Here is a 16,226-nt window from a genome sequence, read left to right as displayed (position 1 = left end):
ACTGCTTCCAAAAAATGCTCAGTCTTTCACAAGAAAGGATAGGGCAAGGTACACCCCTTTGTTCACAACTGCGTGAGCAAATAGTCAAACAGTTTAAGAACGTTTCTCAAAGTGCAATTGCAAAAAAATTTGGGATTTCAACATCTACGGTCCATAGGCATGGGTAACTTACACATCTGTGAAGGCACCATTAATGCTGAAAGGTACATACAGGTTTTGGAGCAACATATGCTGCCATCTAAGCGCCGTCTTTTTCATGGACGCCCCTGCTTATTTCAGCAAGACAATGCCAAGCCACATTCAGCACATGTTACAACAGTGTGGCTTTGTAAAAAAAAAAAGAGTGCGGGTACTTTCCTGTCCCGCCTGCAGTCCAGACCTGTCTCCCATCGAAAATGTGTGGCGCATTATTAAGCGTAAAATACAACATGGGAGACTGTTGAACGACTGAAGCTGTACATAAAACAAGAATGGGAAATAATTCCACTTTCAAAGCTTCAACAATTAGTTTCCTCGGTTCCCAAACGTTTATTGAGTGTTGTTAAAAGAAAAGGTGATGTAACACAGTTGTAAACATGCCCTTTCCCAACTACTTTGGCACGTGTTGCAGCCATGAAATTCTAAGTTAATTATTATTTGCAAAAAAAAATAAAGTTTATGAGTTTGAACATCAAATATCTTGTCTTTGTAGTGCATTCAATAAATATGGGTTGTAAAGGATTTGCAAATCATTGTATTCTGTTTATATTTACATCTAACACAATTTCCCAACTCATATGGAAACAGGGTTTGTATATATACTTAATCACGTGTTGCCTTCATTATAGCACTAATTAAGCTTTTAATGTTTTGCGAATCCAGACAGATTTGATTTAGGTCCAATATGGCCCTTCCAACATTTTGGGTTGCCGACCCCTGCACTTGATTATGTATAAGATAATGCATTCAGTGCATAATGCTGTCTGTTTCGCCCTTTGATTTTATATTGTTTGAAGATGATTCCCCAAGAGCAGCAACATTTGAAATACAGTACTTTTGAAATTTTACCAGACACACCAGGTATATTTGCACAAAGTATCTGTATCGGCTCGGTATTGCCGATACTAGTTAGAATTTTACTCTGGATCGGATTGGAAGGTAAATCAGTCGTGTCGCACATCATTAACAATCACTTTATTAACATGAACAGCTGTCCTTGAAAGCAAACACACTCATGCCTTCTTCTAGTTTTACCCACGCTCATCAAATTACCAGCCATGACACATTTAAAGACTCCCAAACTGTCGAAAAATATAATTCTTCAGCAGAAATGTATTAAAACAAACATTGACATTTAAAAAAAAAAAATTCACATTTCCTCCATACAAGTGTTTAAAAAAGGTCCATCAATGCAAGAGTAGTTTAAAAAAATGTTTGTCCACGTAAAAATCCATTCACCAACTGCACATTTTGTCTAAACTAGAAAAAGCAACCACAGATGACCATAACATACAGATTGCAACCTACAACCAGGACAGCCAGCCCACTTTAACATATAAGACCTCTCTTCATTTATATTGATATATTAAATGTATAAACGTATGTATATTATCTTTAAAATCAGTGCACTCTAACACAATGTCTAATTTCCCGCATGAGTACTTTAAACTTTTTTTTGGTATTTTGTCTATCGTTCACAGTCATTATGAAAGACATGTCGCTTTTGTTTTTTTTTTAATGCTTTCTAACTTTCTTAAGTCCGGTTACAGCAAAGCCAATGGGAGCTACTCTATTTAGCCCATAAAATCCAATAAATAACCATTCCAAAAGCACCAACAATACTCCATTTACATTTCGAAATTCAAATAGTAACCAAGTATTAGTGATATTGTTATAAGCAGCAGACAAATGTGCAGGGGCTGCAGCCAAAGCAGGCACCGGTGCGGGGGCTGCAGCCGAAGCAGGCACCGATGCTGGTGCTGATGCCGGCAGAGGAGCAGGTGCAGAGGCTGGCAGAGGAGCAGGTGCAGAGGAGCAGGTGCAGAGGTCGGCAGAGGATCAGGTGCAGAGGGCGGCAGAGGATCAGGTGCTGAGGCCGGCAGAGGATCAGGTGCAGAGGATCAGGTGCAGAGGCCGGCAGAGGATCAGGTGCAGAGGCCGGCAGAGGATCAGGAGCTGAAGCCGGCAGAGGATCAGGAGCTGAAGCCGGCAGAGGATCAGGAGCTGAAGCCGGCAGAGGAGCAGGAGCAGAATCCGGCAGAGGAGCAGGAGCAGAAGCCGGCAGAGGAGCAGGAGCAGAATCCGGCAGAGGAGCAGGAGCAGAATCCGGCAGATGAGCAGGAGCAGAATCCGGCAGATGAGCAGGAGCAGAATCCGGCAGATGAGCAGGAGCAGAATCCGGCAGATGAGCAGGAGGAGAATCCGGCAGATGAGCAGGAGCAGAAGCCGGCAGATGAGCAGGAGCAGAAGCCGGCAGATGAGCAGGAGCAGAAGCCGGCAGATGAGCAGGTGCAGAAGCCGGCAGATGAGCAGGTGCAGAAGCCGGCAGAGGATCAGGAGCTGAAGCTGGCAGAGGAGCAGGAGCAGAATCCGGCAGAGGAGCAGGAGCAGAAGCCGGCAGAGGAGCAGGAGCAGAATCCGGCAGAGGAGCAGGAGCAGAATCCGGCAGAGGAGCAGGAGCAGAATCCGGCAGATGAGCAGCAGCAGAATCCGGCAGATGAGCAGGAGCAGAAGCCGGCAGATGAGCAGGAGCAGAAGCCGGCAGATGAGCAGGTGCAGAAGCCGGCAGATGAGCAGGTGTAGAAGCCGGCAGAGGATAAGGAGCTGGTCTCCGCCGCGGAGCAGGTACTGGTGGAGCAGGCACCGGTGCGGGGGCTGCAGCCGAAGCAGGCACCGATGCTGGTGCTGATGCCGGCAGAGGAGCAGGTGCAGAGGCTGGCAGAGGAGCAGGTGCAGATGTCTGCAGAGGATCAGGTGCAGAGGGCGGCAGAGGATCAGGTGCTGAGGCCGGCAGAGGATCAGGTGCAGAGGATCAGGTGCAGAGGCCGGCAGAGGATCAGGTGCAGAGGCCGGCAGAGGATCAGGAGCTGAAGCCGGCAGAGGAGCAGGAGAAGAATCCGGCAGAGGAGCAGGAGCAGAAGCCGGCAGAGGAGCAGGAGCAGAATCCGGCAGAGGAGCAGGAGCAGAATCCGGCAGATGAGCAGGAGCAGAAGCCGGCAGATGAGCAGGAGCAGAAGCCGGCAGATGAGCAGGAGCAGAAGCCGGCAGATGAGCAGGTGCAGAAGCCGGCAGATGAGCAGGTGCAGAAGCCGGCAGATGAGCAGGTGCAGAAGCCGGCAGAGGATCAGGAGCTGAAGCTGGCAGAGGAGCAGGAGCAGAATCCGGCAGAGGAGCAGGAGCAGAATCCGGCAGAGGAGCAGGAGCAGAATCCGGCAGAGGAGCAGGAGCAGAATCCGGCAGATGAGCGGGAGCAGAAGCCGGCAGATGAGCGGGAGCAGAAGCCGGCAGATGAGCAGGAGCAGAAGCCGGCAGATGAACAGGTGCAGAAGCCGGCAGATGAGCAGGTGCAGAAGCCGGCAGATGAGCAGGTGTAGAAGCCGGCAGAGGATAAGGAGCTGGTCTCCGCCGCGGAGCAGGAACTGGTGGAGCCGGAACTGGTGGAGCCGGAGCTGGTATCCGCCGCGGAGTAGGTACTGGTCTCCGCCGAGAACTGGAACGGGTATCAGCCGTGAAGCAGGCACAGGGACCCACCGAGGAGAACTAGGGGACTGGCTGAGAGAAGTACTAGGACTACGATTAGGGATAAGACAAACACTAGGGCTTGGGCAAGGACTTGTGTGAGGACCAGGACTAACAATCAAACTAGTGCTCTTGCAAGATCTAGAGCAAGGAACAGGACTTACAATCTTACTGGTGCTCGGGCCAGGGCTTGGACAAGGACTAGGACTAACAGTAACACTGGGGCTCGGACAAGAACCTGGGCAAGGACCAGGGTTCGGACTAGGACGAAGAGGGGAATCAGAACTAATATTAAGATGACAAGAAACTAGACTCGGGACAGGACTCGGACTTGAAACAGGACTAGAACAAAAACTCGGACCAGGACTTGGACTACGACTCAATCTACAAGTCGGTCGACGAGTAGGACTGGAACACAGACGAGGAAGAAGGCTAGGACTTGAACTCTGAAAGAGACTGGTACTAAAACAAGAACTAGGGCACGGACGGAACACCGGTGGTGGAGGTCTAGGTGGCATAAGTGGCTTATCGGGTCGCAAGACAGGTGGTGGAGATCCAGGGATGTGCAGGCTTAACCGGGGGGAACTCTGGTGGAGGAGGTCTAATGGGCAGAAGTTTTATGTGCTGGAACAACGGTGGAAGGGGTTGAATTGAGGGTTGTGGCTTAGTGTTTCGCAGCTGTGCTACCGCCGTAGCACAGCTACTATCACTAGCCCTCCCTTCAAGACCCGGATTCCAGACGGGTTCCTTGTTGCCAGAGACTGACCCCAAGGGTGGGCGGTGGGAGGTTTGGAGGAGGGCAGATTCCTCCCCTCTAAAATGTCCAAAATCCTCACTAACAGGAGAGGAAAACACAGACTTGGGCGGGGAACGAGACTTACGAGGCGGGGAAGTAAGTGTGAGGGGCAAAGGCGGACTAGAGCTGTAGTGGCGAAAAATGTCCTGATAATACTCGAATTAAACTCATTCTTAGGTGGGTGACTGGCTTCAGGGCTGCAAAAATTGTCCTTGTAAATTTTCTTTAAAGAAAACAGGTCCTTAGGTGACAAATGAGAAAATTCTGACTCAAAAAACCCATTGTCGCTGCTATTAAAAGAAAAGGTAGGTGGAGTGTCTAACAAGGGGTTAACAGTGACGTCATAGGGAGGCGGGAACGAAGTGACGTCATGTTGAGTGACAGGGGAGGCGGGAGGTTGTGCGGGGCTAACAGCATGGTGACTGGGAACAGGATAAGTGAACAAAGTACCAACCCTTAGAGAAGAGTCCTGGGTTGGAGCGGTGGATATCCTGCTTGTCGGGGACGGAGTTCTGGAGGATCCCACGCAAGGTGGCGCGTTTCTGGTCGCCAGTTTCTGTTACGGTTGCGTTGCATCGCGGATGTGCGGGGAGTGTCGCCTCTCGATGCACGGGATCAAAACAAGCAGGAATGAAGGTAGGAACAGATTTTAATATAAAAATACAAAAGGAAAACTTGTACCAACGGTAAAAATAAAAGTTTGCCAATGCACGGGAAACAGAACACAAAACGTGAGCAAAAGGCAGAGTTCAAAAAGTCCATAAAGCGCGAGCCGAGCGCGCGGAGGCTAAGCTATACTTAGCAGAGAATACAAACAGACAAAACTAACATAACTGTTGCGTGGTGCAAACAAACTGGCGACGAGGAACTGAGGTAGCAGGCGGTCTTAAATACAACACAATAAATCAAAACAGGTGTGCTTCGGGAGTGCTTGCAGGAGGCGTAATTAAGTAGCCATGGTGACGAATGTAAACAAGGAAGTGTTCAACTGAAGGGATCGGCACAGTCCAAACGTGATCAAAACATCCATCCATCCATCTTCTTCCGCTTATCCGAGGTCGGGTCGCGGGGGCAGCAGCCTAAGCTGGGAAACCCAGACTTCCCTTTCCCCGGCCACTTCGTCTAGCTCTTCCCGGGGGATCCCGAGGCGTTCCCAGGCCAGCCGAGAGACATAGTCTCCCCAACGTGTCCTGGGTCTTCCTCGTGGCCTCCTACCAGCTGGACGTGCCCTAAACACCTCCCTAGGGAGGCGTTCGGGTGGCATCCTGACCAGATGCCCGAACCACCTCATCTGGCTCCTCTCGATGTGGAGGAGCAGCGGCTTTACTTTGAGTTCCTCCCGGATGGCAGAGCTTCTCACCCTCTCTCTAAGGCAGAGCCCCGCCACACGGCGGAGGAAACTAATTTCGGCCGCTTGTACCCGTGATCTTATCCTTCCGGTCATGACCCAAAGCTCATGACCATAGGTGAGGATGGGAACGTAGAGCTTCCGGCTCAGCTCCTTCTTCACCACAACGGATCGGTACAACGTCCGCATTACTGAAGACGCCGCACCGATCCGCCTGTCGATCTCACGATCCACTCTTCCCTCACTCGTGAACAAGACTCCTAGGTACTTGAACTCCTCCACTTGGGGCAGGGTCTCCTCCCCAACCCGGAGATAGCACTCCACCCTTTTCCGGGCGAGAACCATGGACTCGGACTTGGAGGTGTGATCAAAACATATCCAAAGCAAAACAAGAAACGATCTGTGTAGCGGATCGTGACAATATGAACGTCCGAGCAGTCGGCATCCTAATTACAGCGGACGTTGCACAATAAGATATGTTTTATTATATTTGTTGGCTGTCATTAGGTCTGCAGTGAGTGTTAAACAGTGACGAAGGGGGAAAAAATCAAACGTGATGCCTTTTTTAAATTAAAAATGACCAAAATACGTAAATATTAAATGTGACTTTAAATGTGCTCGTTATTACATTAACAGCTTCCTCCCACCTCCAAAGACATGCACCTGGGAATAGGTTGAATGGCAACACCTAATTGGCCCTAGTTTGTGAATGTGAGTGTGAATGTTGTCTATCTGTGTTGGCCCTGTGATGACCCCACCGCCCGAATGCAGCTGAGATAGGGTTCAGCGACCCCGAAAGAGACAAGTGGTAGAAAATGGATTGACTACATTACATATATACCTCCTGTATTAAAAAAAAAACTCAATATTTTTAAGGTCTTTGAGAATGAAATAGAGCGTTTTCCTTAAGCTTCATTGTAAGCGGACTTTTGATCGCATTTATTTAATAATTATCGCTGGCGAGATATGAGTGTGACAACCAATCCTGACGCTTTCTCACGGCACACTAACAACTACTGTTTTTTTTCCCCTCTTCCTCTCTCTGATTTTTTTTCAAGAGGATGAACCTGCACGATTTCCAGACAACCGGCGTAAAAAAGGCTTAGGGCTGTCAGTACTCCGTACCAATGGCTCATTGTCGATCCACTCAAAGAACAAACTTGGTCGCATGATTAGCAGACCAAAGGACTTCCGTCAAATTTCATCAATCATCGACGTGGATATCTTACCTGAGACACATCGGCGCGTACGGCTCCACAAGCATGGCACCCATAAACCACTGGGCTTCTATATCCGAGACGGGGTCAGCGTGCGAGTGACGCCACATGGTGTCGAAAAGGTAAGATTCATCATTTTATATTAACATTGTACGTTCAATAACAATTTTGGGTGTCATTTGCAAGTTTTACATAGGAGACTTTGCATACAGTAGCAATTCCAATTATTAGATGACTGTGGCGTGTAGGCTAAGGCAGGGGTGCCCATTACGTCGATCGCGAGCTACCAGTCGACCACGGGGGGGCGTGTCAGTCGATCTCGAGCCAGGCTTTTAAAAAAAATAGATCTAAAAATTAGTGATCATCAATCTTCACCAAGACGTCACTTAAATGACATTCACGGTACCGGAGGGTCTTGTGAGATGACGCTGGCTGCTGCAAGATCATTATTATGAAAATATGACCGAGAGGAAGGCGAGAAACACTTTTTATTTCAACAGACTCTCGCGCCGTACCTTCCGTCAAAACTCTAAAGGCCGACTGCACATTTCTTATCTTCACAATAAAAGCCCTGCTTCATGCTGCCTGCGCTAACTAAATACAGAGTCTCGGAAAACTGGCGTGCACAAGCGATCCCTCAGAAAGCTGGCGTGCACATCACTTGTGCACGCCAGCTTTCTGAGACTCTTATTTTGTTAGCGCAGGCAGCATGAAGCAGGGCTTTTATTGTGAAGATAGGAAATGTGCAGTCGGCCTTTAGAGTTTTGACGGAAGGGACGGCGCGAAAGTCTGTTGAAATAAAAAGTGTTTCTCGCCTTCCTCTCTGTCATTTTTTCATTATAATGAACTGGCAGCAGCCAGCGTCATCTCACAAGACCCTCGGGTGCCGTGAATGTCAATCAAGCAAGCTACGGAATTTGCCGCCAATGTTTTTCTTGTAAAGTGTATGGAAGTTGGATGAATTAGATGCCAAAAACCAACCACTTTCATGTGGTGTTGTACAGAAAGGACAACTTTTTTTCTCCTCCATTTGAAAATGTGGGCGTTATCATTATTACTGTCTGATTACAATCAATGCAAGTCATCAGAATCAGGTAATACACCAACTTATATTCTTGTCTTCGTGAAAGAAAGACATCTATATGTGTTACACATGCTTGTATTATCATTAAACACATTTAACTTGTTTACAAAAATGTCTCTTTCGTAAATAAATAAATATAAATGATATATATAAATGAGGTAGATCCCCTCGAGTTGGTCAATTGAAAAGTAGCTCGCCTGCAGAAAAAGTGTGGGCACCCCTGGGCTAAGGTGTGTTGCCATATTCAGGAAGTAGTCCTTGCCATTAGTTAAATGTGCCAGTCTTGCCTTTTGTTGAGTCCTACAAAGTATTGTAAATATTTTACGGAAAATGTGCTGAAAGCGACTTAAGTAATATTGGCGCTCATAATTTTGGGTGCTCATTAACGCAACATCACTCGCCGCAACCGTCATTGGTGCATAATGAGGGAGTGTGATGTTTTGTGGCTAACAACAAGCCTGCTGTTCACGTATTAAGTTCAGTAACAAGTTTAAAAAGATTTTCAAACTCTGTGTGTCTGTTGGAATGCTGCATTAGTTAATTGCACATTGTTATTACCAAGCAGGTTGCTGTGACTACATTCATTTAGCACCGGAATTAAACACGGATAGCTTCTTCTTTTTTCGGTTTGGGTACCATCTGTTTTGCTGGCACCAATGTCATTATGTGACAGGGATTTGGCGCCAATCTCTAATGACTAGGGATGTAACAGTATTGTAAATGTTGTTGTATTTGGATTTCAAAATGTTAGCAATAATGCTGTGGCATGTGACAGAGTCAAAGGAGAACTTGAAATACTCTTATCAGTGTATTTTTTTTTTTTTTGAAGCTATAAAGGGGGCTGGTTTCAAAAAAGTAAACTACCGGTACATCTCCAATGATCCCTTGCGCAGTGCTGGAGAGCTGCAAAGTCTTAATTAGAAGTATACATTTTGGTTTTACGGTGAATATATACCTACGTGTGTGTGTGTGTGTGTGCGTGTGTGTGTGTGTGTGTGTGTGTGTGTGTGTGCATATATCCATCCATCTTCTTCCGCTTATCCAAGGTCGGGTCGCGGGGGCAACAGCCTAAGCAGGGAAACCCAGACTTCCCTCTCCCCAGCCACTTCGTCTAGCTCTTCCCAGGGGATCCCGAGGCGTTCCCAGGCCAGCCGGGAGACATAGTCTTCCCAACGTGTCCTGGGTCTTCCCTGTGGCCTCCTACCGGTTGGACGTGCCCTAAACACCTCCCTAGGGAGGCGTTCGGGTGGCATCCTGACCAGATGCCCGAACCACCTCATCTGGCTCCTCTCGATGTGGAGGAACAGCAGCTTTACTTTGAGTTCCTCCCGGATGGCAGAGCTTCTCACCCTATCTCTAAGGGAGAGACCCGCCACACGGCGGAGGAAACTCATTTCGGCCGCTTGTACCCGTGATCTTATCATTTCGGTCATGACCCAAAGCTCATGACCATAGGTGAGGATGGGAACGTAGATCGACCGGTAAATTGAGAGCTTTGCCTTCCGGCTCAGCTCCTTCTTCACCACAACGGATCGGTACAACGTCCGCATTACTGAAGACGCCGCACCGATCCGCCTGTCGATCTCACGATCCACTCTTCCCTCACTCGTGAACAAGACTCCTAGGTACTTAAACACCCCTCCACTTGGGGCAGGGTCTCCTCCCCAACCCGGAGATGGCATTCCATCCTTTTCCGGGCGAGAACCATGGACTCAGACTTGGAGGTGCTGATTCTCATTCCGGTCGCTTCACACTCGGCAGCGAACTGATCCAGTGAGAGCTGAAGATCTTGGCCAGATGAAGCCATCAGCACCACATCATCTGCAAAAAGCAGAGACCTAATCCCGTGGCCACCAAACCGGAACCCCTCAACGGCTTGACTGCGCCTAGAAATTCTGTCCATAAAAGTTATGAACAGAATCGGTGACAAAGGACAGCGTTGGTGGAGTCCAACCCTCACTGGAAATGTGTTCGACTTACTGCCGGCAATGCGGACCAAGCTCTGACACTGATCGTACAGGGAGCGGACCGCCACAATAAGACAGTCCGATACCCCATACTCTCTGAGCACTCCCCACAAGACTTCCCGAGGGACAAGGTCGAATGCCTTCTCCAAGTCCACAAAGCACATGTAGACTGGTTGGGCAAACTCCCATGCACCCTCAAGAACCCTGCCGAGAGTATAGAGCTGGTCCACAGTTCCACGACCAGGACGAAAACCACCTGAAAACCTCCTGAATCCGAGGTTCGACTATCCGGCGTAGCCTCCTCTCCAGTACACCTGAGTAAACCTTACCTTATTGTTACTGCTGTTATTATTACTTGTTGTGGTTATTGGTCACTAATTTATATCTGTTTTTTAAACTAAATTTACAGTTCTGGTGGTACAATTAATACTCATGTTTTCAAATAAATGAATAAATGCGTTTAAATTTAAATACATTTTAAAATTGTTTTTTTGGTGGGTTTTACTGTCTTATTTTAATGTTTTTATGATGTTTTTACTCTGTCGCACTTTGAGACCTGTTATTCAAATATAATAGAAATCAAATCTATTATTGTGTCACCAGGCAACAGGCACTGCCATTTAAAAGGCACTCGCACACGACACTCATCTCAACTGCATTATGCCTGATATTTAATTTTTTTTTTTTTTAAGTAACACATTATTTTCCCCGTGTAATTAATTACATGTATTAAAAAGTAATTATGTTAGTAATTCAATGACATTTTTGGTAAAGTAACAAGTAACCATAATTAATGACTAATTTTCCGAACACAGCCTTCCACACATTATGAAGCAGGTGTATGTGCTATAATAATGTTTACCTATAAAAAACACCATTGTTAAAGGTCAATTATTTTCATGTTGCTGTTGATGTTTTAAACCTCCTATTAAACCAGAGTTTTTGAAAAAAATAATAATATTTTTATTTAAATAAGATTGGAGATTATGCGTGGGCTTCACGGTGGCAGAGGGGTTAGTGCGTCTGCCTCACAATACGAAGTTCCTGCAGTCCTGGGTTCAAATCCAGGCTCGGGATCTTTCTGTGTGGAGTTTGCATGTTCTCCCCGTGAATGCGTGGGTTCCCTCCGGGTACTCCGGCTTCCTCCCACTTCCAAAGACATGCACCTGGGGATAGGTTAATTGGCAACACTAAATTGGCCCTAGTGTGTGAATGTGAGTGTGAATGTTGTCTGTCTATCTGTGTTGGCCCTGCGATGAGGTGGCGACTTGTCCATGGTGTACCCTGCCTTCCGCCCGATTGTAGCTGAGATAGGCCCCAGCGCCCCCCGCGACCCCGAAAGGGAATAAGCGGTAGAAAATGGATGGATGGATGGAGATTATGCCTCTGGTGGATCTACACCTGACATCCACTGTAATAATACCAAGTACAATAGCGTATCTAGTCAGTACTACTATGATTACATCAATAATTTTAACATCAGAATAGCTTTTTTTCCCCTTTTTTTAAATTCATATCATGTTTATGAACTCAGAAAATACATCCCTGGACACATGTGGACTTTGAATATGATCCTGTAACTACTTGGTATCGGATTGATACCTACATAAATAAATATATATATATATATATATATATATATATATATATATATATATATATATATATATATATACACACACACAGTATATAAATGACAGCCCAGCATGTGACTATAGTTTTTCTAACCAGACTGTGTTGCATGTTGTGCAAAATTCCCCTTTAGATGTTCTCCAGGTGGCCTTAAAGCAATCAATGACACAAGAAACGATTACTTAGCCTGACTCATCAGCCTGAACTAATGACTCTAACTGTACTTGCAGTATCATACAATAAGAAGTGATGTACCACTGGACTGTTTTTTTTATTCTTTCTTGCTATAGGTTCCAGGAGTGTTCATATCTCGCCTGGTGCGTGGTGGTCTTGCAGAGAGCACAGGCCTCCTGGGACTTAATGATGAAATCCTCGAGGTCAATGGCATCGATGTTACGGGAAAATCATTGGATCAGGTAACAGCACATTGTTCTTTAGTTTTCATAGCTGTCGGCACCTCAACATGTACTGTACTTTTTAATATTCCCAACAAATAATCTTCAAAGTGACGTCTTTTTAGCTTCATGTGTTACACCCTGCTTGAGTGGTTTTCTAACTTTGCAGACTTTGGCAAGATAGTAAATGGGTTGTACTTGTATAGCGCTTTTCTACCCCTTTTTAAGCCGCCCAAAGCACTTTGACAGTATTTCCACATTCGCCTGACCAGATGCCCGAACCACCACATCTGGCTCCTCTCGATGTGGATGTGATCAGTGGATGATACTGTATAATAATTTTTTGCGGTTAAAAGTACATGTTAATATAGTAATAAATATGATTAGAACATTTGGGCATTATGTTTGTGTTTAATTACAATAAGTGTGTTCATCCTCAACATTCCTGCCAATTAATTTTACACTATGGCATTTTGACCAAGCCTTTTTTGGAGCTATACCACCATAAAAACATAACTTTTTCCTTCAAATCAAACTTTTTCAAGTGGTATTTTCTGCTCTCAATGCCATTTGTCGGAGGGACCTTTTTCCAATTGCTCTTTTCCATGATATTTTCTTGGCCAAATTGTCAAAAAATGTGTGACCGGATGTTCCAGGCTATCTACTTGATGTCATGTCCCCCAATGGAAGACAAGGCAGAAATCTGGGGTGGATGAATGAATGAAATTTTAACAACTCATTTTAGAGATGCTGCCAATATATCCAACTGGAAATAGCTTGACATGGTGAACTATCTACAGCTCAATAATTGTTGAAATGCACATTTTTGAAAGGTTATGAAAATATGTTTGTATAGCATTCATAAATGTACCATGCAGATTTGTTACTGAGCACGATACCATTTGCACTATACCATTTACACTTTGACCATGATCAATTAAAAGCAGTTTTGTGTTTTTTAATGACCCAAAATGTAGAGGAAATTCCAACAGCCACTCGAATGGACCACAAAAGCAGTCAAACTCATGTGCCTCATATCCTGCAGTTCACCATTTCTTCTAGCAAACCTTTTGTAACAAGAATTATGTTTTCATCTTAAAGCGGGGATTAATTTTAGCTATAGCTGCTTGAGTCTTTGTAAAAAAAAAAATACTGTTAAAGATGGTGTTGGGACATGTTTCCCAGTAAACGTACAAAGTTCGATACGTATAATTCATGTCTTTTACTAAGATTACAGTTGAGGCGTCCTGGCAAAATTCGACAGTTACAGCTAATGTGAACAGGCTAGCTGATTTTTGCCACATGCTAATCTGCCAATAGTTATTAATCATTTGATATAATTCTAAAGCCAGACAGTGATCCAGATCACCCCCCAAATAAAATAACGTTGTCCTTAGCTCACCCACTGTATGTTGCTAATAACTAACTAAAAAAAAGACAAAGTTGTCGATAAAATCCTGCGTCGCAAACTCCTCCGTAACGACCTTGTCAACGTTGGCAGCCTCGTTGTATCTCACCACCCTGTTGATGTTGGTTCCTATTTTATTCTCTCCAACTAACCACGGCTGACAACAAGTCGGCAATGAAACGTCTCGTCTATGCTGCTTTTCAACTCGCCCCAGATCGCTTTTGTGTGAAGCTCGGCCATTGATTTTGCTTGGACCTATACTGAGTGAAAAAAACTAAGAAAATGTTGTATGGAAAGACGCATAAGGAACATGATGAAGCATTAAGAAAAGTATTGCAAAGAACGGACGACATGGCCATATGCCAGCGCAGTGCATAATCAGGATCAAACCCAAAATCGAATCACTTATTCCTTATTCCATTTCTCACATTTCCTAAAATTTCCATATACATCTTCCCATAGTTTTTTAAGTTATTTTAGTAACGAAAAAAACCCTAGGATCACATAACCATCTGGTCGAGGTAAAAATCCCAGTGTTTTTGGGGCTGTTACGATGAAATAAGAGGGTCTTAATAGCAATAGATGATTGACACAAACATGTTTTACATGTTTTACATGTTTTATGGACAGAATTTCTAGGCGCAGTCAAGGCGTTGAGGGGTTCCGGTTTGGTGACCGCAGGATTAGGTCTCTGCTTTTTGCAGAGGATGTGGTCCTGATGGCTTCATCTGACCGGGATCTTCAGCTCTCGCTGGATCGATTCGCAGCCGAGTGTGAAGCGACCGGAATGAGAATCAGCACCTCCAAGTCCGAGTCCATGGTTCTCGCCCGGAAAAGGGTGGAATGCCATCTCCGGGTTGGGGAGGAGACCCTGCCCCAAGTGGAGGAGTTCAAGTACCTAGGAGTCTTGTTCACGAGTGAGGGAAGAGTGGATCATGAGATCGACAGGCGGATCGGTGCGGCATCTTCAGTAATGCGGACGTTGTACCGATCCGTTGTGGTGAAGAAGGAGCTGAGCTGGAAGGCAAAGCTCTCAATTTACCGGTCGATCTACGTTCCCATCCTCACCTATGGTCATGAGCTTTGGGTCATGACCGAAAGGATAAGATCACGGGTACAAACGGCCGAAATGAGTTTCCTCCGCCGTGTGGCGGGGCTCTCCCTTAGAGATAGGGTGAGAAGCTCTGCCATCCGGGAGGAACTCAAAGTAAAGCCGCTGCTCCTCCACATTGAGAGGAGCCAGATGAGGTGGTTCGGGCATCTGGTCAGGATGCCACCCGAACGCCTCCCTAGGGAGGTGTTTAGGGCACGTCCAACCGGTAGGAGGCCACGGGAAGACCCAGGACACGTTGGGAATACTATGTCTCCCGGCTGGCCCGGGAACGCCTCGGGATTCCCCGGGAAGAGCTAGACGAAGTTGCTGGGGAGAGGGAAGTCTGGGTTTCCCTGCTTAGGCTGTTGCCCCTGCGACCCGACCTCGGATAAGCGGAAGAAGATGGATGGATGTTTTACACCTGACAACTTTCTCTGTTTTATTTTAGGTAACAGACATGATGGTGGCCAACAGCCACAATCTTATCGTGACTGTGAAGCCAGCTAACCAGAGGAACAATGTGATACATCGCGGGAGTCGGACCTCCGTGGGAAGTTCTATTTCTTTTGGCCTAAATGGATCTACAGGCCCTGCTCTTTTGCATGATTCAACAAGTCCCACTTCCCAGAGCAACCCCATCACTGCAAGGTTTGACATGAACCTTCAAATATTTTGTATGGTTGTCAATTTTAACACTTTAACCTGTGTGATGATAACTAAACTGATCACATTAATCACGTAGAAAAACAGATTAATAACACAATTTGTTTTGTCTGCACAAGCTACTTCACCTTAACTGTGGTTGGTTACATGAAAGGTGTGGTTAGACGCTATGGTTACGTATGTTTTATACTGTAAAGGAAATTTTCTCGTCAATGTTTATGCAGTGCTTTGATCCAAATTGTGCATAGATTTTGCAGTACAAATCATTTTCAAGCCACTTCCTGACTATGTCTTTAGAATGCGCTGTTTTGTGGGCTGTCTTATTAATGTGCCACAGCCCTCGTGCAGGCCCCCTTCGACTGCGTCTCCACCCTGTCAACCATGTTGTAGTTTTTATCGCTTCCACATGGAGTCTTCAGACAGATATAAGTTACAACTACAGGCAACAACGGATGATTTTAGAGCCATGCATTAGCCAGTCTGCCCCAACAAGGCCAGAGAAAATAAGGACCTGAATGACTAGATAGATAGTACTTTATTGATAGTACTTTGATAGTTTGATAGATTGATAGTACTACAACGACAGACTACAAATAAAAATGGCAGACTCACACAAAGCTCTTTGGGTTAACCTCTACCATATATGGAGCTATCCGCTGACGTAACTAAGGCAAAATACGTCACTAAGGTCTCAAATTCCAAACCGCTTGTTTGGAGCAAGTTGGAAAGAAGGCAATGTTTCCAAATCCAAAAAACAGGTACCAATAGGTGAGAAAAGTTGGATTTGCATTACACAACCCCAATATAGTAGGATTTATTCAAGATAACTAAAGCGCTTTACAGTGAAAGTGTATCATTTATTTCCTCCACAGTTATCCAATGGTTATAGTAAGCTACATTTGTAGC

The 16,226-nt window shown here is 45.7% G+C and overlaps 1 protein-coding gene across 1 annotated transcript in view; it reads left to right on the top strand.

Moving 5' to 3' along the window:
* LOC133563519 (partitioning defective 6 homolog beta-like) overlaps window positions 1-15,434 on the top strand; it is a 42,410-nt gene extending 26,976 nt beyond the window's left edge. The window contains exons 3-5 of the mRNA XM_061917682.1: window positions 6,920-7,200; window positions 12,052-12,177; window positions 15,106-15,434. Coding sequence (XP_061773666.1) covers window positions 6,920-7,200; window positions 12,052-12,177; window positions 15,106-15,399 — 701 coding nt within the window. The 3' untranslated portion in view covers window positions 15,400-15,434. The remainder of the gene's footprint in view (window positions 1-6,919; window positions 7,201-12,051; window positions 12,178-15,105) is intronic.
* Window positions 15,435-16,226: the final 792 nt, after the last annotated feature.

The sequence above is a fragment of the Nerophis ophidion genome, linkage group LG12 (assembly GCF_033978795.1).
Source record: "Nerophis ophidion isolate RoL-2023_Sa linkage group LG12, RoL_Noph_v1.0, whole genome shotgun sequence".
NCBI classification, from domain to species: domain Eukaryota; kingdom Metazoa; phylum Chordata; class Actinopteri; order Syngnathiformes; family Syngnathidae; genus Nerophis; species Nerophis ophidion.
This window is presented reverse-complemented; position numbering and strand designations above follow the sequence as displayed.